We start from the raw sequence: 25,376 nt of genomic DNA on the forward strand, positions 1-25,376 counted from the left end.
GAAGAACCTGGGAAAGTCACGTTGACAGCTCGAAGATTTTCAGATGGTTCAACACTTAATTAGGCTATTTGGCATTCTCTGATTATGTCCTGTATCAGAAGGAAGGATAACTTATGTAAGAGTAGATCCGCAGTATTTGAGTCTTCTATAGATTCACATATTTCAGAATATTCTCACCGTCAGGGTGGGAACCCTCAGAAGCCCCAATTTCACTTAAAAGCTTTTAAATGAACCCTCAACCGGATTAGCAGGTTGCTACTCCTTCAAAAGGGTGCACAGTCAGGCCATTGTGACAAACTAAGGGCCCGATTCTTACCTTGTCGCAGTGAGCGTGCTAAAGAAAAGGCTTCACTGCTCCAAATCTGGCCGCCCAGGATCCCCCACCATATTCTAAAGTACGCCCGGGCTGGGCGTCCTTGGGAGTGCATGACAGTGCACCGTCTGCATTCCGCCTGTTTGTGGAGAGAACACGCAGAATGCAAAGTCTCGCCCGCACTTTTATTAAATAACGAGAACATCGTAATTTAACGAAAGTGCTGCCAAGATCTCAGCGGCACCAAGAAGCAAGTTTATTTAATGCGAATAAGCTCTTGGTCCATCAGGTATACCCACCAAGGCATTGTCAAGGACATCAGAGACCAAAATGAAATACAGAGGCCTTCTTTGCTTCCCACCACAATTTCCGATGGCCAGTAACTTGAACTGCAATGCATAACTTATTCATACCCGATTACCCTGTTTTAAAACAAAAAGCTCATTTGGCCTCATTACAAGTCCAGCCGTATCCCTGCCGGTGCTACCGGCGGATTGCGCCGGACTTGTAAGATTTACCGACGCCTGGCTTGCCGGTAACACCGGGAGATTACAATCCTGGTGTTCTGGAAAGTCAGGCACAGGTACATTGTTAATCCCCATTACCATTTGTGTACCATAGGACTCAATGGGAATGGGGACCACAGAAGCACCGGCACCGTTATTAACTTTCTTTTTTGCTGCAGTAAGCCCTGGATGACCTGCATGCGCCAATTGACCAATATGTACACTCGCTTTTTCTACTTTTTGCTGGAGGTACTACCCCCAAACATCTCAAAATCCAATAGCCTTCAATAGACAATTCATCCCTCACTAAACAGTAACCATTAAGCTTTTCTTCCACTCGCTCTTCTTTTATAACGGTGCCGGTGCTTCCGTGAAACTCTGTGGGCGGGTGCCGTTCCGCCCGGCATGTCTGACCCTGGCGGGCTGGACGTCACCCGCCCGCAGAGTTGTACTGTGCCATTCCGGTGCAGTCATAATGAGGCCCATTGTCCAATGTCTGGATTCTGGATTCTACATCCCACGTTATAGAGGCTAAAGCAAACGCAACTTTAGTAGTGGAGGTAGGAAATAATTCTGCAAGCCCTGGTCATGAACATTACTATTTACCCACCTTCACTGAACATGCAGCTTCCTGTGGCATGCCTCCACAAAACCAGCACACAAATGGTACTGTATGTGTGAGCCCCTTTAACGCACATTATAAAGTGAAGGAGTGCCACAAGAATAACTGTGTTAAATGGCAGGTACTGAAATGTGGTGGTTGCTAGGTTGGTTTCCCACCCATCCTAGCAACCGCCACATATATTTCGGAAGTGGTGCATTCATTCCAACTTAGGAAGAATGCGCCACCCTCAGAATAGTTCTTAAGTACCGAAAAGGTAGTTAACGCTTTCTCCAACCTTTTCAGTACTTAACACCCACTTCAGAATCAAGCCCTGAGGGCCGGATTCTGATGTTGGTGCCGTGAGCGTGCTAAAGTGCACGAATCACTGCGCCAAATCTGAACGCCCAGGCTCCACCACTATTCTTAAGTGGTCCTGGGTGTCCTTGAAGAGCGTGACAGTGCACCGCCTGCATTCCACCTGTTTGTGTAGACAACGGGCGGAATGGAACGTGATGCCAATAACAAATTACTGCATTTTGGCTTCAAAATTTCACCTTTTGTGGAGCCAGAGAGAAGCAATCTTGACAACGCTCGGAATTCAAGTCCTCATCAGACCAACAATGAACGGAGAAGAGACAATTTTCGAGAGTGAATAGAGAGTAAAAGACCTGGGAACGTAGAAACACAAAGTAGCAACGAGATTTATTCAAGCTCAAGGAACACCAGACATTGGCAAGCAAACAGACGCTAGCTAAACACCTCAAAATCGGGAGATAGGTGCTCCTTCATTTCCTGGAACACTCGAGGATTTTTGCATCTACTCCAGGAAGCGTGTCTAACGAAAGATGATTATTTTTTGATTTGCCTTCAAGAAACATGGTTGAGAACAACACCGACATGTGACGGATTCACAGTCTTGCTCAACGCCGCCAAGAAAAATAAAACAGGGCGTCCCTTCTCAGGGCTTGTGACAATGATAAAAAATAACAATTGGAAAGTCTCAAAAACAGAAAACCCGAATCTGTTTGTCCAAGGGACCTTTTTGGAAAGAACTATACCTGTCCATGATACAATGGAACAGATCTTAATTGTAAATGTCTACTGGAATCCGGCAATGAATTCAGCAGGGAATTTTATAGCCTCGATCACTTCAATAATTGACAACTGTATGTTGGAATGTAAGGCTCCAACTATCATTATCTGTGTTGACTTGAACTTTTCGTGGTTTGATGAGAACAAGCAACTGGGACTTGCTAACTCGAAACCCCATGACGCAAGATTAGAATGTGGGAAACAATGGCCGAATAACCTTGCTATGAGGAACTGTGAAATGTTGAACGGTTCCACGAGGGGAGACATTCCAGCTGCTCACACCTGGCACAGAAACAACAGCCATAGAACTTTGGGCGTCAAAAAATCTGATAGCGAAATTTGACCAGTTGAACATAGTAAATATGTCAAATAGTGACCATGATGCTGTAAAGCTAACTTGCCAAATGGCCTCCAGTGACAGAAATGTCAGCAATTTGGTGATTAACCAAGGTCTAAATAGACTAATAATAACGATCAACAACAGTGATATTGCAGCTCTGACACATCAGCTACCCAAGAACCTAAATGGTGGCAGGTGCCAATTAAATCATGTCCCACTGCTCTCACAGTTTACATCCAAGAAAAGTGGGTTTAAAGCATTTCATCATCAAAATAAACATCCTTTTAACATAAAAGTGCATGAGGAGAAGAAGAAATGGAAACAAGATATTAATATTCTGAAAAAAGATGCAACATATCTTGAAGCATTCAAGAAAAGACGCCAACAAGATAAAAATTGGCTGAAATCCTTGAATCAGATGCACGACCAAGAGTGAGAGGAAGAGATACTGATGGTAATCTGTTGTCAGGATTCGTCCATGGAAGCTGTGGAGCTCATGGCGTCTCTAACAATAGTATACTGTCGGTCTAGTCCTCACCCAACATGGCGTCGCTGGACTATAAGACACAACCACGCCCCCTTTCCGGCGCGTTGTATCTGTGTTTCCTTCAGACTCTTCAACGCTGCGAGCTACGGATCGTCCTGCCCCGCTTAGCCTTTGGCTTTTCTTGCCTCCGTTCAGTCTGCCCTTCATATCTTCTATTCTCACCCTTCTCGCCTGTGTTCTGGTTTCTGCCTTGCTTCGTTTCTTTCTGTCCTGTCCGCTCGTTCTGTATTTCGCACTTACTCGGTGTTGTTGCAGCGGTATTGTTTCTGTTTTCTTACCCTGACCGCGGCACTGTTTCCCCTTTCATTTCACAGCGCCGCGGCACTCCCGTCTTGTTCGCGGTCACGGAGCTGTTTATTGTAGGCATCCGCGATCACGACTTGGGTGCCTTCACTCTCTGGGTTCTGCCAGAGCTCTCGGTAAGTGGGAACTGTTTCTGTATATATTCCCTTCTTCAGACTCCTATCGAAGTTCAAGCTTCCTTATACCGTTTTCCGCATCATAACCGGAAGTTGCTCAGAAAAGACTCCAATTTATCTACAGTCTTTGACTATCCATCTCAAGGAAGAAATACATCCTACCAGGGTTTTTTGTGCCTTTTCGGCTTTTTCCCTGCCATTGGAGGTTTGGCTCCTCGGGGTTCCCCTTGGGCAGGTGTTCCTTCCCTGTCAAGGTGGCCTCTGAGGGAGCCAGGCCTTATTTACGTGATAAGAAGAAGAAGACATCCCAAAGGTAGTTGCCTGCCGAAGACAAGAAAGCTAAGAGAAGACCCACCACAGAAACCAAGGACAAAACCTCAGAAGGTTCAGGTGAGGAGGAGGTTGGGAAAGGAGGGTATTCACCTGGTGAACCTGACATCTGTAAACATCAGAACAGGGAAATCTGGGCAATCATAAATGAAGGCGCTTTAAATCAAAATGCCATGACGACTAGTGGAGTAAGTACAGATGTTTGGGCAAGTCACTTTTCCACAGTGTTTTAAAAGCCCTACAAAGGTGATTGCCGGCGCTGCGATGAAAACTTTGGCACCATGGAATGTCTGAGTCAAACAAAGACATCCAAGTTGCAATTTCCAAATTAAAAAACTCATGGGCAGCTGGCCTGATGGCATTACAAACATTATGTTAAATAAGAACAAGGTCCAGTGGGCTTTTTTCATGGAAGCACTATTTATAAAAATATCGATGACAAAAGAAATACCTCATCATGGCAAACAGCAGTTGCAGTGCCAATATACAAAAAAGGCAATCAGGGACGACCCATGCAACTATCGCCTGATTGCCTTGATCGATGTCATTGGGAAAATCTTTTCTGTGTTTCTCCATAAAAAAATTAGCAACTTGGGCAAATGACTTTGGCATTGTTGATTGTCGGCAAACTGGCTTCACAAAAGGTGTGGGGACTGAACTAAATTTAATCTTGCTCAACTTGCCGAAATTAGATTCCCTAAAAGGTGGCAATAGGTTGTTTCTCACCTTAGTAGATCTCCGTCTACCTTTTGACTGCATTAACAGAGAAATGTTGTTGAGAAAACTACAACAGTGGAATTGCCCTGTGGAGCTGCTACAGCCAATAATTGTGCTACAATCTAATACATCAATTAGATTTAGATTGAATTCAGAAGGAGATCTAACTGAACAAATTCTTACAAAAAGGGGAGCAAAGCAAGGTTGCCGCTTGGCGGCTGTGATTTTCAAATTGTTTATCTCTGACTTACCAATAACCTTACAGAATACAAATTAATTCCCGCCACGAATCAATGGCAACCAAATCATTTGGACGACTTATGCCAACGACTTAGTGTTAATAGATACAACAGAGATTGTTCAACAGAGACTTTTAACTAAGCTCCATGAGTACATGCAACTGAACGACTTAACCATCGTAGTAAATAAATCAAAAATCCTGGCCTTAGGATTGAAGCTCGGAAGAAGATGCAAGAATTTAAAATGGATCATAGCCAATTAATCTCTCGAGAAAATACAGTGCATTTGATACCTGGGCATACTTTTAAATAGATCCATTTGTGAATGGGACTGGACCCAAGATTTAAAAACACGGATGCAAACTTTGTCACTTCAAGGAGCGAAGTTAAATGCAACATATGGTAAATTCACTCTAAAGCCTGTGATGACGTTTTATACCCCAAAAGTCGTCGCAACAATCACATTTGGTTCCGAAGCTGGTTTCAATATAAGCCTCAGCTTTTAGGATTATCCGTTGGGCCTGTTCTGGTGGAAAATCTTGAGAATTCCTAGAAATGTCTCAATAGTGGCAATCCGCTATGAACTTGGCCTGGAATCGCGATAGGTTTCTGTTCTCTGGAAATCTGTAGAAGCATTTAGGAAAATGCGAATGAGCCCAACATCATTACCCTATCAGACTTTAGCCCCGAATACAGAGAACCATCTTTCAGGGCTGTTGAAGGTGTGGACTGATAAAATTGAAGCAATATTGATAAACACCAATATTAAGATGGAAACAGTGCTGTCCAACCCATGTGCCACAACAAAAAAATTAAAGAACTTGGATTGGATTCAGACCATTGAGAAAAGATCCAAACTAAAGTCTTCAATCAACAATGGAGTCACTGCTCTTGGCATACATCAAACACTGAAATGCTCTTTTTAAAACACGACAAAGCCACTCAAGACAACAGCTGTCGGTTCTGTGAATTAGCCCTGGAATCATCTAAACACTTGAATACTGAATGCTTAAGCCTTAACAGCCAAAGAAACAACTTTCTGAGTAACTTCGCCCCCCAGAACGGAAACATGGAAGACTGGTGGTTCCTGCTGCTGGCGGGAGAACATTTTAAGTTAATATGTGCAGTGATTCATTTTATGGACAAGATACTAACCGCGCAGTAATTCCCAAAACCAGCAGCTTGGTAACCTATTATATTATATCATATCAGATGAACTCGACAAGGGGGGTTGGTAATGCACTCATAGAACATGGGATGTGTAGCAATGAATGATCGATGTAACAAAATGCTTGGAATAAAACTATAGTTTTACAATACAAAATAAAAACATTATCACCCAATACTTCTTTCGGTACACCCTCCTTTCTGAATATTTTCTCTAGGAATTCAATAACTTTCCTTGATGTAACTCTGTCTACAACTGCCACCTCCGGCCAACCTGTGTAGTTGTCAACCATTACCAGCAGAAACATTTACCTTGTACCAAACCTTCATATGGACCCAGTATGTCAATGCCTAATTCTGCCCATGGTCCCTCGGACACCAGAGTCGGTGTCAAAGGTAAAGTCCCAGACACCATATTCTTGTCACAGTTTCTACACTTGCATATCCATTGCTGACCACCAAACCTCTCTCTAACTTTCTTTTTTGCTGCAGTAAGCCCTGGATGACCTGTGCGCCAATTGACCAATATGTACACTCACTTTCTACTTTTTGCTGGAGGTACTACCCCCAAACATCTCAAAATCCAATAGCCTTCAATAGACAATTCATCCCTCACCAAATAGTAACCATTAAGCTTTTCTTCCACTCGCACTTCTTCAAGCCATCCTTTTATAATACATTCCTTCACCTTGCTCAGTAAACTATCCTCCATAACATGTTTCTCCCAATCCGCTTTACTGAATGCCCTAGTGACTCTGCACACTTGCTCCTCAACTTCTCCTGACTCTTTCCTCCCTCCATCATCTGGTCTCGGCATCCGAGACAGAAAATCAGCATTAGAGTTCCTCTTTACCGGCAAATACTCAACCGCACAGTTATACTCCATCAAACTTTAGCCTAATCCCGCTATTCTTGGTGTGGCCCTAGTCATACCATTATGACTACTAATGGTTTGTGATTGGTTCTTATCACCGATTTGTCACCCTAGACATATTGGACCTCATTACAAGGTTGCCAGCAACCTCATATTACCGTTACTGCTACCTGACATCCCGGTGCTACCGGGATATCACAGGCAGCAGCGGTACGGTAAGTTCCCATTCCCATGAATTGAAACCCTGAAGCACCAGCACCATTATTAATGGTGCCGGTGCGTCAGTGAAAAACCTGCCAGTAGTGACCTGAAATGCCCCTACACGAAGACTCACAGTGACCCGGTCTGAGAAAGTTACCAGCACCTTTATTTCCAGACCGGGTCACTTATAATGACGCCCATTGTCTGAAATATTCTGCTAAACATCACTATCCTCTCTTGGTCCCCATTTTTCTGAGATAAAACTGCACCTAAACCCTTGCAACTTGCATCCACAATGAGTATTGATTTCCTTCCCGGAAAAAAACTCCTATTAAAGGAGCTTCACTTATGTACTTCCTCGCTTCATTTACAGCCTGCTCATGATTGTCCTTTCATTCAAATTTAGTATCTTTTTTCATAAGTTCTCTCAAAGGATGTGTGATCTCAGCAAAGCATTCAATAAACTTGTTATAATATTCAGCCAAACCCAAAAAAGAATGCAACTCCTCCTTGTTGCTTGGGTAAAGTGCCTTCTGAACGCTGCCGACAGGTCAATAGTGGACAATGTGTTGCTTTTCCCTATTAGATGTAGCATCTCAGATATGACAGTAAAAGGGTACTTCTTCACGACAATCACTTTGCTCAACTCCCTTAGGTCCATGCAGATTCTCACTTTACCATTAGCCTTTCTGGTTACATCTATAGTAAAAAACCAATTCAGACGCATACACTTCCTCAATCACTCCTTCTCTCTTCAGCCTACTGAGCTCCGACTTTACTTTTTTTCTCAAGGCACTAGGTATGTGCCTAACAGCATGTGACATGGGTTTTGTACCCATCTTGAATCCGATCTTGTGGCAGTAGCCCTTGAGCTTCCCAATTCCATCTCTGAACACTCCAGGAAACCATTCCTTCTATTTCCCCAGAGCATATTTGTCTGCATCCACTCCATTTTCCATAACTATTGACACAGGTTCTTCACTTCCAGAACTTAGTTTGATTTTTTAGTCTGGCTTGATCTTCCCATCCTAACACATTCACCCCTCTTTTAGCCACATATACTTTAACTTCTGCTAGTCTCCCTTTAAACTCTGCAATTGCAGTACTGTATCCAATCAACTCAATCACAGACCCCCTCTTAATGGGCCTTGAGTCATTCGGAATGGGCAAGTGCTACAAGTGTTACAAATGGCACGACACAGAACAACAGGGGACTGTTTTACAAAAACATAGAACAAAACTATCGTACTCGGCCTGACAGCATTTCAGAGAGTGCAAGAGATGTGACATAGATGACGATTCACTGCCACATTAGTCTTAGGGTAGTAATATATGTCTAAACTCTTCAGCACCTGCTCATATTCATCAAAACCATCACCTTCGCCCAACCATAATGGTGGTAATTCCCTGCAAGTCCTGTGCCCTTGTGAACCCAAGCTGTGCAATAGAACAACTTCTTGGCTGGCGTGAAATGTTCATTCTCAATGGTTCCTATGTAATATCCCCAATATTCTACTCCCAGCAGCAGGACAACTGCTTTCCAACTGTTATCCTTGATTTATCACACTCCCTCAGTCCCATTCCACATTCTATTAGAATGCACACCTACATTCTAAATACACTAGGCTACTTACTATATATTGCACTTTACCCCATGAGAAAGAATCCCTCAGGCTGAATGCTGCAGGAAGGAAGGAGATCCAGCAGGTATCTTTGGACCTGCACACATCCAACACTGCTACCGTCCTTACCCGTTATGATAGGCATTTATGGTATAAGTTGCAGTCCCTCTGAGTTCCATCTAGAGGACAAGCAGAGGGAGGCTAAACACCTGGCCCTTGAGGGGATCTTGACCACAAATAACTTTAAGGGGCCTCCCTGGACTATGTGGACACCAGTTTTCACAAGATGAACACAAGGGTGGTTGGTGTGCAGGCGTAGTCCTGTCTGAAGCTTCCAGATTTCAGGGCATAGTTGAAGTCCAAGATCCTGAATCGTCCATTTGATGGTGTGTTTCTATTCGGGAAGAGCAGTGATAAGGTACTTACCTCATATAAGACAGAGATAGTAAGAAGCGTGGGGGTGCTGTCAGCCAAGTGCTTGTCATCGTCTGCTGGCCCATCAAGAAAACAAGGCCGTTCATCCTGGTCTGCCCTCACCGGTTCCGGCCATACCATCAGGCATCCTCAGTGTGGTAAGATCATTGTTAGCCTCAGGGGAACCAAGGCTTCTTTCTGCAGACAGGTACTGAGAAGGAAAGGGCCAGCCCCAGCCCTCAACCAGACTTGATTTTCCCCACATCACAACGGCTTTGCTGTACCCAAGCTCTTAAAGGAGCAGCAGCCTCCTAATGCAGGCTGAGCGTGATTTTTAACTGCAAATATGGTTTCTAGGGTTCCCAACTGGGTGATGGAAATATTCCAAATTCTGTGTGTATCTAATGAAAGACCCAGTACTTGGGATACGAATATTTAGACACTGGTTTAACAGTTAATTTGGATTTAAAATGTTATGTTAAATTAATATGAAGAAAAGCTTTGACAATGAATGCTTACAATACCAAACAATTGCTTACTCTTGAAAAATAGTTTGAATCTTATACAGGAAACACACTTACCCACGGTGTGATCCTATCATCCGTCCACTGTCTACTCTTACAGGATCCTGAAATTTCTCCAAAAACTGTTCCCATGCCACTGTTTCATTTGCTTTTAATCCAAACCTATAAAACATACATTGAACACCAGTTAAAATGTGTACGCAAGGGGAGTAGCAACTTAGCAAGATGAAATGTGGCTTGATTTTTTGAAAAGTTGACACCTTTTGTTTTACAGGATTTTAAGACAACTTAAGTCCTTTCAGCCAGTTCTCATCTTGTGTCAAACGTGAATGAATCATACTTAGTTACTGCTAATAGTTTAAACTTGCATTGTGTCCCTTTTCTCTGTGGTGTGATATCTTCCTGTTTATGGTCTTTCCATCGAATATTTACCATCAAAGGTAAGTACCATCGAATTTGAACCAACAAAAAATGTTTCATCGAATTCCATACATAAAGTGCAAAGTGTTTATGCATCCAAACCCTTTCATTGAATAGGGTTTCGTTATATAAACACTTTCGTTTTTTTGCATGGAAATTCGATGAAACATAACGTTACAGGGAACTGTCCAAGTGCTGAAATCTATATTTCTAACAATGGACAGCTCCCTGTAACTTGGGGTATTCATTGTTTATTTTATTTATTTATTAATAGTATGCTTACAACTTCAAAAGTTTTGCATATCAATCATATAAAATCATGTGAAATCCAATATCTAATTTACACATAGATTCCATTTGATAGTTCAGTTAAAATATCTAACACAATCACATAAAATGTCATCATGTATAATTTCAGATTCATGTCATGTCCATCAAGTAATCTTTGCCATATATTTAAAATGTTACAATTGTACATATTATTATATTTCATAAGATAAGTATTACATAAACATGTCAAACTCTCACATTCGCATAATACGTGATAGGCAGTTTCTAGTATGTTTATCCCACATAGTCTACAATATCTAAGTTCTTTGGGGATACCAATCTTTGCTCCAAGTATATTGAGTACATCACATATATTAAATTTAAACTTCCAATACCACCTTATGGTATTAGCCTCAGGATATGCATTTTGTTATGAAGGTTTCCTTTCCCTTATAGTTACATAGTCAACAAAGACTCTACTATTTGCTTTAGTAGCCAAATTGACAATTCTTTGATCATAATCTAGTTCATATATCTTTGTTTTCACCTTTCTTTTTACTTGGGCAATATTCAGAAGTAACCAACTGAACATATCTGTCCCTATCCATTTGATATAGTCAGCATTCCAGCTATATAACGTTATAAACGCAGCCGTATTCTCCCCACATTTAAATTGTTCCATAAGCTTTACTGCAAATGTGTCATTATTGAGTCTAGTCAGTTTGACCTATAGCATAGTACTCATTAGTTGGATGCGGCTATTAGCACTATTCATATTACATTCTAACAATATGTACTCATAAGGCAGATTTTTTGGCATCCTCAATAGAATCTTTAAAATCTTTGCTTCAAATTTCTCAATTTCATTTTTAAAATAGCATCCTCATATTTCCGCACAAACACTAAACATGCTACAATTTTTGCTGAGTTCAGTTTCAACACAGTGCATATAGAAATATTCCCTTGGGCTCCAAAGAATTTGCTTAACACCATAGTGGCAATCATACACTTCCTCTTGGTCTCAATCCAATGCTTTTTCCATTTAAGTTTGTAGTCAATGATGACACCTGAGGAATTTGTATTCGTTCACGACTTCAATCCGTCTATTATCTATTAACCATATTGGATTTTTATTTGTCTTCATCATCTTATGCTTAAACATCATGATTTTAGTTTTATCAATATTAATGATTAGATCATTGGCTTTAGCAAACCTTTCAAGTTCATTTAGTTTTGCTTGGAGTCCTTTCGGAGTGTAATCTAATAAAGGAGGTCGTCCGCATAGCCAAGCCATCCCAGTTTCCCTACTCCCAATTTGATATCATTTATCTGGGTTCCGCCTACTTCACTTAGAAAATCTGCTAAATATAAATTAAACAGTGTCGCAGCTAAGGTGCAGCCTTGTTTGACACCGCGAGTAGTAGGTATATCTTCAGACAGTTTTCCTTCTAAATCTAGGCGCACTCTGACAGAGGTGTCCTGATATAAAAGTTGTATCATATACAGCAAATCATGTGGAATTCCCCATTTTTTCAGTTTATCCCATAATTTCCTGCGTGAAACTGTATCAAACGTCGCAGAAAAATCTATATAGGCAACAAATATAGGCAGTTTTCGAATCCTCCAAGTATATTCCACTGTACTAAAATAGTTAAATTATGAGCTGTAGATGACTTTGCTGTGAATCCAGACTGATTGTCAGGAAGTATCGCACAGCTGGATATCCACAAATGGAGCTCCGTTGGCAGTATTTTTGCAAATATTTTAGCGGGAATGTCAAGCATTGCTAACATTCTACAGTTTCCCGGATCTTTACGTGGACTTTTTTATATAAATAGGCAGTATAATACTCTTTTTCCATGAATCAGGAACTTTGCCAAATTTACCGATCCACTTAAACAGAATATACAGAACCTTAGCCCAACGTTCAGGAGATTCCCTCAAAAGGGCATTACATGTATTATCTGGTCCCGCAGCTCTCGACTTAGGCAATGACTTAATTAATATTGTCAAGGAAGCAACGGTATATGTTCCATTCCAACTCCTCTCTAGTTTTCTGTCACTTGGTATTTCGCCTATCAGACTCCCCAGGGTATTTTTGACATGAGTAATCCAGCTACTCTCTGGAATGCAGTTAACCGGAAGAGTTTTATCCTTCTTGTTATTAATGATGGCCCACATTGCTTGATCATTTTTATTTTTTGCTGCATTAGCCAAGGTGAGCCATGTCTCATCTTTTTTCTTTTTCAGATGAGATTTTTTCCATCTCTTATACTGACAATGGACAGCTCCCTGTAACTTGGGGTATTCATTGTTTATTGCCCCCCCCCCAAACCTCCCTTAAACCCCTAGGGGTCCTCCCCCCTCTAAACCCCACTTTAAAAATGTAACCCTGTCCAGTGCTGAAACCTTTAATATATTTCAGCACTGGACAGCTCCCTATAACTTGTGATATTTATTTTTTATTGGGGGGTCCCCTCTCAAACCCCCCTCAACCCCCATGGGTCCTCCCCCCTACACCCTCCAAACCCCATTTTCAAAAATTAAAAATGAACCCTTTCCCCAACCCATCCATCGAAATGAATTCAATGAATATGCATTTCGATGGAAATGCATTTTCAATTGATAATTTTCGTTGCATTTTAATTCGATTAAACATATTTCGATGGAAAGACGGGATACCATATTTTACTAATCTGTAAGTATAACGTATCGTATCACATCCCTTATCACTACTTTCCAAGTACTACTTGTATAACTGCCAGAGGTTTTCAACAAACTGTACCTTTTGTTGATGTCTTCTGAAGAAACCTAGGACCAACGGATTCAAAATGTATTTATTCAGAGAACAATACCATTATTTTTCTTTTTAAAATTTCATTTGCAACTTTTTTTGTATTGTAGTATGTTCCCATACCCTTTCCTGCCAGTTAAAATGATGATCAACTGCACGCGACAACAGTGTGAGGATATCACCAAACAAATCTTTTGTTTGCACCAAACCACCTGAGCCTGGGTAGCTTGACCTGCATGAATGCATGAACTGTCATTTCATTTCCTGCACTGCCAAGTGATAATACAGTTTACTGAATCGTTTCCTCTTTACCAAAGTGTTGTTCATCGAAAATAGATGTAGGTTCATTGTGGTGGTGTAATTCATTTATCAACTCGGTATATTCATATTACAAGCATTTGTTATCGAAGGACGATCAAATTCCTCATGTGGATGATGCTAAAACAGATTGGACGGGCATACGATTTACCTGCGTGCTGTATAAAGCAATTAGGTTTCAGCAGCTGCCCCCCCCCAGTCCGCACCTGCTAGGACTAACAGCCGAGGGCCCCTCAGGGCTGCGGCGCGCAGCAGTGCATAACACCAAGGGTGCGTATGCAATATTATTATTCATGAGCTTTCCGGAGAAACACATTGGATTCTAGACGAGACACGCCACCCTGCACAAATACAGCTCGTGTTCCCAAAGAAACACAGAGAACAAGGAAGAGGAGGAATATGGGCACGTTTCTAATTATTCATGTGGACGGGGGCTAATGGGATGCTGCCATCTTTAAAGAAATATGTGGGCACGTTAACCGAGGAAGAACCTAATTGTTCGACTTACTGTAGGCATGCTATTGTATCCTGCAAACACTAATGTCCCCTCTAAAAGCATCCTGTATGAAGGTGACACAGTGTGTGTGTGTGTGTGTGTGTGTGAGTGAGTGAGAGACACACTCGTCCTCTAGCTCTCTTGCACGCACACACACACACACACACACACACACACTCTCCCTCGGTCTCTCTCTTCGATACATGCTGTGTGAGAGGAGAGAGAGAGAGCAAGAGAGAGAGAGAGAGCAAGAGAGAAAGAGAGAGCGAGTGTCTTTCTCTCTCTCTCTCTCTCTCTCTCTCCCTCCCTCCCTTCCATACATGCTATATAAGAAAGAGAAAGAGAGAGAGACACACACACACACACACACACACACACACACATTGAGGCAGAGTGAGTGGGAGAGCGAAAGGGGATGACTGAAAGAGCGAGAGAGAGTTGCTTTGTGTGCCCGTTTACATTCATCAGAGCACAGCGGGGTGCAAGATGCACAAGTCCATTTTTGGACCCTGCCAAGGTTTGCAATATACTGCAGGTATTATATGGAGTCAGAGAGGCTTGCATCCGCAAGATCTTGGGATATACTTGACCAGGTCTCATGTCTTGCCCCATCCTTGCCCCATCCTGGGAAGTGGCACACAGGCAGCTAAGAGAAGTCACTGCATCAATAGGCAACCTCGCCCAGAGAGGGAAGCGTTCCACACGTTAATGAGGACGCATGTGACATGACTGCCTGTGTTTCTGGCCAGCAGCAGTGGGGGATGGAGCATCACTGTTCATCTAGAGCCGGTCTCTGCAAACATCAGCTCTCTGTATTTTTGGACTACCGCTCCCATCAGCCCTAGCCAGCATAGTTAATGTCGAGGGATTACGTAGTCCTAGTCCAAGACATCTAGGGGGCCACAAGTTGCGTACTGCTGATATATGGGCGCTAGGAGTGCCAGGAGCAGGAAAGCAGCCCGCTGAATGAATGCACTAGGAATAGAAGAATAGCGTCTTGCCTACATTGACTGCTGAGAATAAACCAGATGATACCAACATACTGGACGAATATGAAGATGCTGTAAAAACATCTATTCATGGGCGTTGACATGAAGAAGAACATTCTTCCACACTCGAGTTCCACAGCAAGAGAGAAGCTCACAGTAAGTCCGTGGACGACATTCCAAGTACCCTGAGGGAGCTAGCATGCCCGTGCTAAATGCTGACATATAACAGACTTGTTCATGATAGGATGCAGTGGAATAGCTATGCAAAAGAAGCTATCCCACTCGAAGACCTCTCTTTTCTTAGCAACCCCTGTTCAAAGCACTGAAGAGGCAGCAAAGCATTTTCAAGAAGGCAGATAGAACCAAGGGGTAACACACCTACCTCACTGTAAAAGAATTATGAAAAATGTCTAATGCACTAGGATTTAGATACTTTGCCAGAGAGGTGAAACCGGAGCCAGTCAAGCAAGTGATGAAAGATAATAGTAAAAACAAACACACTGGCTCCTGAGAGTGAGCTTAAGAAGGTGCAGAATTGAGGGTCACAGACTCCAAACCAAGGGTAAAAAGAAGGGAAGAGTGTTCAAATCCTAGCAGACTCAAGTTTAGACCCGACCATCATATCCCAAGTTATACTCGAGGCCACAGATCGTATAGAGAACAGACACACAGCCAGAGGGTTATCGAGGAGGAAAGATACATGAAACGATTCACGAAATGCCTGCTGAGATTCAAAAATCAAAGAAACAAGGGAGAGAAATACATAGTGGACAAAGAGACCCAAATACTAGTATGGCTGTGTTATGACTAGTATGTCATCAGGACAGGAACACGCACGTGAAAAACAGGCAGCAAGGGTAAGTATACCCAGCATTGGATATTTCATAGATTCACATGCTTGAATATTCCCCAATGTCAGACTGGGAATCCTCAGTAATGTAAAAATGTTCCATAGGAGAAAGAAATGTACATTGCCAATGGTGCCTTAGAGACACTCACTTGCGTCGTCCCTCCATCTCATTTTAGTCCATTTCAACTCTAACAAATGAGGCGACAGGGCTTGAGCTCCACCCCAGGCAGCCATCTTCAGATGGTTTACCCCAGTCTAGTGACTAGGGAATACTCCACAGCTCTCCTGAGCTTTGTCTTATCATTCATTCTTTTCAAGTATTTTTCAAATAATTATATCACTAACAGAGAGAGTATCTTCTGCTTTACAGACACTGTGTTTTGCAGTCCAGGAAACTTTGGTTTTCATTCTCAAATCGTAGAGGTAAGATCCTGCACCTGGCCCCTCAAGGTCATGGTAGACTCAGGCAATAAAGGCCCTTTCAAAGGGAAAACTTCACTTTTCAATGACTGCCTCAGGTGCTCAAAAAAGATTGTCTTTATAAGAGGCCTTCACTGGGAGTGCACATAATGTCTTTACCCTCATGACAATCAAGGATGCCACATATGTCACACAGAAGACCCTACAGGGCAGGCACAGGAGACTTTTTCATCTGGAGAGTAAGTGCCATTCATCTGATGATGAATCTGTCAAAACAGCTGTGGTCATTTCCTACAGGACCCCTGAGAAGCATGCTTCCAATAGAAGAGCTTCATCAGTGGAAAGGGGGTCTGACCGCCTGCAGAAAGGAATAAAAAGGGAGATATGGAGTCACGGGCGACTTCTGAAACGTCCATGCCGTCAAAAACATAAATTTTGGGTGAAAAAACATCAAAATCGGCAGGTAAGACCCTCTCGTCCAAGAATATTACCAAGGTGCCGTCCATGGACAAATCATCCATGGGGTCCTCTGCAACAGGCATGTCACTGTCCACGGTTAAATCGCAGTCAATGAGTGCCTCGTCCATGGAGAATCAATCAAGGAGACACGAGAGGTCTTTATCTACAAAGTCGCCTTCGTCAATGGGAGGATCCTTGTCCACAGCTAACCCGTCTATGAAAAAACCCTAGTACATGACTACTGTGAGGGATCCCTCATCCAGGACTACTTCTAAAAACGCTTCATCCATGGCTATCTCCAGGGAGCCTTCGTCCACGATTACAATGTCAACGGGAAATGCATTGTCGATGGGATAAACACTGTAATGGCCGTTCGTCCACGACTACTCTGCGGTTCATGGGGAAAATGGTAGTAACACTACTACCTCGCCCGTCCACGTAACAGAGTGATAAACACATGCTGTCAGTGACACAGGTTACAGTTTCTAATGTTGACCTGTCCCCCCAATCAAGGAGATGGTTGAACTTCATGACATAATTCTGGAGGAGGAATGTTCTGACCTGGAAGAAGACAGGCCACTCTCTGTGCCCAAGAAGCACAGCCCTCCATGGAAGTCACCCTCGGAAGATACTTCAGACCATTTTCAACCCTCATTGATGCAGTCCCTAAAAAATATCATGGACAAATTTCAAAGGAGGCAAAGGGTGCGCTTGGCGACCACCACCAACACTGGCAGTAGCAGTACGTCAACATTAGTCACTTAGAAGGCCCTCACCTAGGAGACAGAGAAGCATCTCCCCACCGCACAGACCAACAAGCGCTTCACCACCACAGACACAAAGACGTGTCTCCCTGCCACAGTCCATTAGAGCGCTTTCATTACTATCTCTTCCTGACTGTCAGGATCCGGTCGAGGACCCCTACAGCGATTTTTCAGACCCAGAGATGCAGGCAGACAAGCCTGAAGAGGGGGCAGCAGAATACTGACAAATGGGAGGGTTACTTCATTGAGAAGCATAAGAGGTGCGACTCCCCTGGATGCTCTTCACCGGTGCACAACATTGCTTCCTTCCATTCAATTATTGCAAAGACAGCAACAATGTTCGATCTCCAAATATCGTGTGCAGAGAAAAAAAATCAGTGCTGTATGAGCATAGAGACAAGAAAAGGAGGACTGTTACGGCCATTTTAGACACCATAGGGCTAGTCTCGGAAAGAAATACAAGGCCCCAGAAGACGCACCACTGTGTTTCCGGGAAACCCCCGAAACCTGATTCAGTCATCACTGTGGCCGCCAAGAAGAAACTCATTAATCCTGCTTCACCACTAACGGTTCCACCTGACAAGGAAGGCAGAAAACTTGATGCTGTAGGCAGGAAGGATTCAGTTTCGGCATCATTGTCAATTAGAACAGTCAATGCCCTCCCTATGACAGCGAGATATGACTGGGAATTGTGGCACATGGAGCACTGTGGAGACTAGGCATGAAGAGCCTGACCAAGTGGTGCCATGGTGGTTGCTATAGACTATTATTAAATGATAAACAAAACCCATCTACCCCTAACTCTAAGGGGTTCCATGCCTAAACCAAAGAAATTTGGGTGCTTGTCAGTAAGTCTGTTTGAGTCCAACAAAAAAGGCACTGTCCCGGTCGCTAAAGCTCCTACTCTATCCCTGTCACTACAACAAAATACCATAAAGTCCAGCTACTGTTTGTAATTCAGGAGAATGACTCCCTTCTCCTGGATGTAAAGCGTCCACAGCACCTTTCAATTTCATCAAAACAAAAGTTCTGGGTTTTCTCTAACTCAATAGAAAATGAACACTTAGACAACGTTCTCGTGGGACTAGGAGAATGACTTCCTTCTCCTAGCTGGTTCCCCAGTGTCTCTCACAGTTTTCAATAAGGTTTGCAGCTCCATTAGGGAGGCCTTCACAATCCTTAGATTTTGTATCACTCTTGGTCTGCCCCCGCTGGTACGATGAAGCTGTTCCTGGAATCTCCATCAATTCAATAGCACCACACTTTTGTGGAACTGGCCTGGAAACTCTATTACAAAATGGTTTAAGATTTTCTCTCTTCCTTTATGATTTACAGTTTTGTAACTTCCCGGCTCCCTCTCATACTTGTACGTGTTCCTGGTGCCTTCTTGTGGGGAACTCCTCACTGGTTTCGCCAGGGATTGCGGGTCCACAATTGTTAGTTCAACTTCTTCCTTTAGTAGTTCTCTGTGTCTCGCCTCCTTCCACCACCAGTTATCGAGGATCGCTTTGATGTAGCTGTCGGACCCCTTGGTCCCGCCGTGAGATGTTACACCTCCTTCATAGTCTTTTGCTCTTTCTTGACAGTAACTTACGTGGCTTTGCTGCAGGCTATGGTAGGCACTCTCGTCACCATTGTCAGACCGAAGAGTACACTGAATCCTCCTCCAGATACATAATGCCGAGAGGCAGGCGTGGGACAGGCCAGACAAGAGCACAGTCATCCAACAAAATTTATGGGAATAACCATCCCTTCCACATCGCACCCACATTGAAGAGGAAAGGGGTTCTATTCATTCTTTTTCCTAGAAAAAAATAGAATGGACACTGGTGCCCGATTCTAGATCTATGTGCCTTAAATAAGTACATGAAGTGCATAAAGTTCAAAGTTACCATACTTTAACAGGTCCTACCCTGCCTCCAGAAGGGCAATTTTCGGGCTACAATCGACACAGAGGATGCGTATTTTCACATACCCATACATCCGGCACACAGGCGCTACTTCAGATTTACAGTGGGAGACAAGTATTATCAATTCTGGGTGTTCCCCTTCGGCCTACGGTCAGTGTGAGAACATCATGCACTTGCCACGTCCTTTCCACCAAGCTCTACACTGGTGGCGGGCAGAGAAAAACCTAGAAAAGGGCTTGAATTTTCAGGCCCCCACCTCCACACTTCTTGACAGGACAGATCCATCCCTGTCGGAATGGGGGGCACATCGCAGAGACTTGCAGACAAAGGGCAAGAGTCAGACCTTCACATCAATATTCTCAAAGTCACAGCAATTCAATGAACGCTGACATCTTTTCAACTGGACCTCGCGGGACAGGTGGTCACCATACAGACTGACAACACAACCTCAATGCATTACACCAACAAGTAAGAGGCGGAAGGTCGGCACTGCTGCCTGCGGAGGCACAGAAACTCTGGAAATGGGCCCTCACTCAAAACATTAAAGTCAGAACAGAGCACCTTCCAGGGAAGGTCAACATTCTGGCAGATCAACTGAGGAGAACCTTTTCCACGTCCCATGACTGAAAGATTGGGCAGAGGTTGAACGAATTTTCAAAAGATGGCTTCACCTCCAACATCGATCTCTGTGCAGCCAGGCACAACAACAAAAGCACTCTCTTTGCATCCAGGTACCCGGCAGGGGATTCAGTGAGGGATGCCTTCTCCCCGACATGGACAGGCGAGTTACTTTACGCCTTCCGGCTGATAAGCCTGCTAGCCAGGGTGCTGGGACATGTGAGAGAACAACCTTGCAGAATGATTTTAATAGCAGCAGCCTGGGCTTGGCAAGTCTGGTATCCCACTCTCCTACAGATGACGCGATCCACGCCCATCCATCCGAAGACCACACCAAGCGCCTCTAACGCAACGGAACGGGCAAATCCTTCATCACAAATCAGCATCACTCTCTCTCAGGTCTTGGCTGCTGAGCAACGAAAACACAGCAACCTAACATTGCCAGACAAAAGTTGGGATATCATTCAAGTCTGCAGGGCACCTTCCACTTGCAAAATGTATACAAAGAAATGGAAACGGTTTACAACCTCGTGTGGGACAAAACAGCTTGACCGGCTGTCTCTCAAACTAGGCAAATTACTGCCTTACTTGCTCCACTTTACCCCAGAAGTCCTGGAGCTACATCCTTTTTCTTTAACGCTGCGATAAAAACCTTCATGAAGGGTTTACTGAGGACTTTCCCACTGGTGCTAGCACCTACTCCAAGCTGGAGTCTCAACACAGTTTTAACAGCATTAATGGTTCCGCCATACGAGCCTATTCACAAATGCGATCTAAAATTCCTCTCTTGGAAAGTCACCTTGCTAGTGTCAATCACATCGGCAAGACGAATCAGTGAACTGCAAGCTTTATCCAGTGACTCTGTTTACAGTCTTCCTAAAGAGGCGAGTAGTCCTCAGGCCGAACCCAAAGTTCTTCTGCAAGGTGGTGTCCGATATGACTCTGTTGGAACACATCATACTGCCAGCTTTTTTCAGCAATAATGCTTTCATCGCTGTACGTGCCCTACACTCGCAAGACCAGTCGCCCATACTTAAATTCTACTTGCAGCGCACTGCAGAGCATGCGTTGTAATTCGGGGAGTCATTCTTCACACTGCTACTATTCTTCTTCATCTCAGTCTTCTTTCTAGCGGGGTCAATGAAAGGAATAAAATTACTTATTTGACCTAACTGATTTTTCTTGTCAGCATTACATCCTACTACCTTAACAGGAGGATCATTATTATTTCTTTAACACCCTGAGTTCATCAGGGTTTTTGGGACTGATAGGTGTATTAAGTTTGGCTAGGGCAATGGGGATACCTTGACCCGTCCGATGATGTCGTGTCACTCCCTTGAGGGTTGACTACCCCCATGTGATCCTCCCACATATAGCTACCCCCAGGGTCAGGTAGTGGCTGCTGTCCCCTGGACACATGGGGAGAAGTAATGACACCATCGGATTCACCACACACCTCTATGGCCCTCATGTGCTAAATCAACCACCACTTTCTTTAATGCTGCCTGAATAACCAGCTGTGCCCCTTGCATGAGCCGCAAGTCATCAGAGACAGCTAATTCAGTGAGGACAACTGCCAACCTTTGCAGTTCTCTGGCATTGGTGCGAGCCAGGCCAGTGGTGTGTTGCACATAGGTTTTCCACTTGTTGACTTTGGTGAAGGAAATTGGAGCTTGTAGGGTCATTTCTTACAGCCACAGAAATGCCCTTAATGGAAAGCGTAGGCGACAGTGCATTTCTCTGATATGTAGTTGATGTATACCTCATCAACATTTACTGTAAAGACACGGATACAGGTGGACTGGGTTCCTTGAAATGCAGCCTCCCGGGTTGAGATCCTTCCCCGGGTGGTGGATAATGTTATAGTCATATTCTTGGAGCCTCATGCCCCATCTTCTGGAAATACTCAACCTAGCTACAGTTTATGAGCATGTAGACTCTAAAGCCGCTGTCAGTCAAGAAAACTCCAAGGACACCTGCAAAGAATTGAAGCAATCACCACCAAACCTTACTCTGCTCGCTTGCCTGACAAACGTGGCTTGACTCCACAGGATTTCCCAACTCCAAGGTCTTCCAATGACTGTACGCCACACACATGTTATTGCTGCAGGTTCCCATTCCCCCCCACAAAGACACCATGTCCGACTCTCATCCAAAAATGTAGCGAATGTGGGCTACAATGTAATTTTCAAACAGTCTGTAGAGACGTCCATCAATTCCCATCTAATCAATCAATCGAAGTAGAAAAATTACGACAAATGGTGCACCATGTAACCATGGAAGAACCTCAAGAAGACTCACAAGACAGATTTTGACCCATTCACACCAGAAGAACCCCATAACGAGTATGTTTATGTCATGGCTGAGGAGATCGGATGAACAATCATCTCCCAAAGTCACTCTACAAATGTTTAGTCAGGATATCTGTGAGAAACCTGAGGGGATTCTCAATCCTACTCCCCGTGGATTGTCTGCTCAAGTGACCAGGGAAAGGCCATCCCTCTTGGATTCCGGCCCTGAGGGTGGAGAAACGAGGGAGGATCACCTGGGTGAAGGATCCTTGGGGATTGGGAACAGGGCAACCCTAGGCGAGACATGGGCCTCATTACGACCGGGGCGATAAGGGATTACCGGTACCGGGAAGGGCACCGGTACCGGTAATCCCTTACCGCCCAATTACGAGTTCCCTTTGCGGCTCCTCCCATAACGCCTGGTTTTACCAGGTGTTAAGGACGGGACCCGCAAAGGGACTTTGGTGCTAATAACGGTACCGCAATTTGCGGTACCGTTATTTGTGCCTTCCCCATTCCCCTTGGGCCCTATGGGGGCTCAAATGGAATGGGGAAGGGCCCTGGTGAATGGGGAATTACCGCCCCCGCCAACCTTGGAATGGGGCGGTAGTAGCTCCATTCACCAGGGCGGAGTCGGTGAGGTTTTGGAGGCAGCCATGGCGCTAATAGCGCCATGGTTATCTCCAACCTCGTAATGACCCCCATGGTATCCCGTTTTCCCAGTGAAAGCCAAACTATCCCTCCCCCAGCCTTTATGGGCTATTGTGCAACAGTTCCCCTTAATTCTTCTCATTGAAACTACTACTGTACTGGGATGTGGAAGAAGCAACTATGAGTAGTGAACAATAGTAACCTATGTCACCACTCTAGTACTTGGATGAAGAAGATGCCTACAGAGTATTGTGTAGGTCAGCATGTCGTTTTAATTGCAGTCAGGCAATTCTTTTTTTTTAAACACTTTATACATTTTACAATACAATCAATTCAAACAATTAATACATAGTAAAATTCCTATCAGAGCTAATTCATGAATACACTAAAGCATCTAACAAGTCCTAAAGAATTAATTATATATTACAATGGATATAACATAACGCAATCCTCATCAAAACATGTTCGTCCCAGTTATAAATTCAACAGGATACACCAAATGGTAACAACACTAAAATACAAAAGAAGAAAAGAAAAGAAAAAAATACAGGGGAGGGGTGAGACCACTCGCACAAACACTTAACACTTGTACAATGAAGATAGACCTTCCCCTTATCCAGAATTCCTCTCACCAACTTAAGTCACATGCAATGTAATCAAACTCTCGGCCACCATATGAACTATTAAAGGGGGTCCAGAGTTCTAAATAATCATCTTCTTTACTTGGTTTCTTAAACAAAATGTTCTCAAAGTCAAACAATACCTGTACATCACTCACCTAGTTCTCCACCTGTTTTTTTCCGTTGTTTTCCACAATTGCAGAATTTGTTTTGCCGCCACTACCAGCACTTGGTCAATCGATTGACTATACTCTTTAGCATTCTACACCTTACTCTCCACTACAATAAAAGGGTTTGCAAAGGCATTCTAGTAAAGTTAATTAAATTACTTAAGATGATTAATCAAGTTTTTCAGGCTTTTCTGTGGGGTGAGAAGAGGAAGCTGAAAATCCCTAAGTTCATTCTATTACGTAGTATTCTGGAGGGGGGTTTTGGTTACCCAGATCTTGACAAATATTATAGAGGGTTTGTATTGAAGAAAGCAGCTCCTTATGTACTACCTGAGAATCTGTATGAGCCGATTTGGTTATCAATTGAAAGGGACACATTTTATCCATTTAAACTGCATAACATCTACTCAATGGGGAAAATGCTGACTGTCGTTGAACAGTTGCCCAATACTAATTTGACTAGAGAAGTACTTACCTTGTGGTTGTCCAATTTTGGCAGTCAGGCAATTCTAATTAAAGACTCACACCTGCAACCTGTCAAGTGGATGCAGGTGTATAAAAAGGGATGAAACCAGCAACACACAGACCAACAGGGAGGCCTGTTTGGAAGAGTCCAGCAGGGAGTCCCGTTTGGAAGGAGACAGCTGTGGTGGGTCCTGCAGCGCAGCCAGGACGCCGGCAGAAGACCCAAAGGACTTGTGGTGCCCGTGAGCAGCCGGGCCGCAAAGGAACTGCAAGTTTGGGAGTCTCGGCGGTCGAAACCGCGCCACCGGAGCTGCGAGCAGAGAAGTGGAAGGAGGGAAGCGGCCAGCATCTGTAGAAGCCGACAAGAGCTGACAGTGAGAACCAGAGAGCCACGCGAAAACGAGCAGAGCTCGAAGCAAAGGAAATCAGCGAGGGAGGCTGAATATTGGCAGTGTAGCCATCTGGAAGGAATGCACAAGACTGGTGAGTGAAGAAAGCAAGTCACTCAGACCAGGCCGCTCTTGGGGGCTTTGAGGAATGAGAGACAAGTGCTGAAAAAGCGAAATCATATGAATTTGATTAAACAAACCACTTATCGCGGGTTGTGTGAAATAGAAACAGCAAAGCAAACAGGACAATTATTGAATACCAAATTGAATGAAACTTTTATGGGCACAGTTATAACAAATGATAAATGCATACGAACTACAGCTTGTTTTATGAAAGCCAAGTAAGTGTCAAGAAAGTAAGAATTGAAGATTGCGAGAGAGCTTAACGGCAAGGTGGTAATGGAGTGAAATAACCACTAAGTGAACTCTTGTAATCGAACACAGTGTGGCAAGACCAAGGAATGGTCCAAGTTGTGTAACACACTGTGGCAAAGCCAAGAGGCTGACAGGGAAATGCTAAGTGAATGGGAACATCCACATACGAACAAAAGCGGAAGAACCGGTTTGGGTAAA

The 25,376-nt window shown here is 43.7% G+C and overlaps 1 protein-coding gene across 2 annotated transcripts in view; it reads right to left on the minus strand.

Annotated features, from left to right (window-relative positions):
* The window catches only part of EFCAB6 (EF-hand calcium binding domain 6), a 1,227,964-nt gene that overhangs the window by 845,127 nt on the left and 357,461 nt on the right, over nt 1–25,376 (minus strand). For both annotated transcript variants that reach the window (XM_069628134.1, XM_069628133.1), the window contains exon 10: nt 9,967–10,071. In XM_069628134.1, the coding sequence (XP_069484235.1) occupies nt 9,967–10,071 (105 nt within the window). The remainder of the gene's footprint in view (nt 1–9,966; nt 10,072–25,376) is intronic.

The sequence above is a fragment of the Ambystoma mexicanum genome, chromosome 12 (genome assembly GCF_040938575.1).
Source record: "Ambystoma mexicanum isolate Mex_15411 chromosome 12, UKY_AmexF1_1, whole genome shotgun sequence".
In the NCBI taxonomy this organism is placed as follows: Eukaryota; Metazoa; Chordata; class Amphibia; order Caudata; family Ambystomatidae; genus Ambystoma; species Ambystoma mexicanum.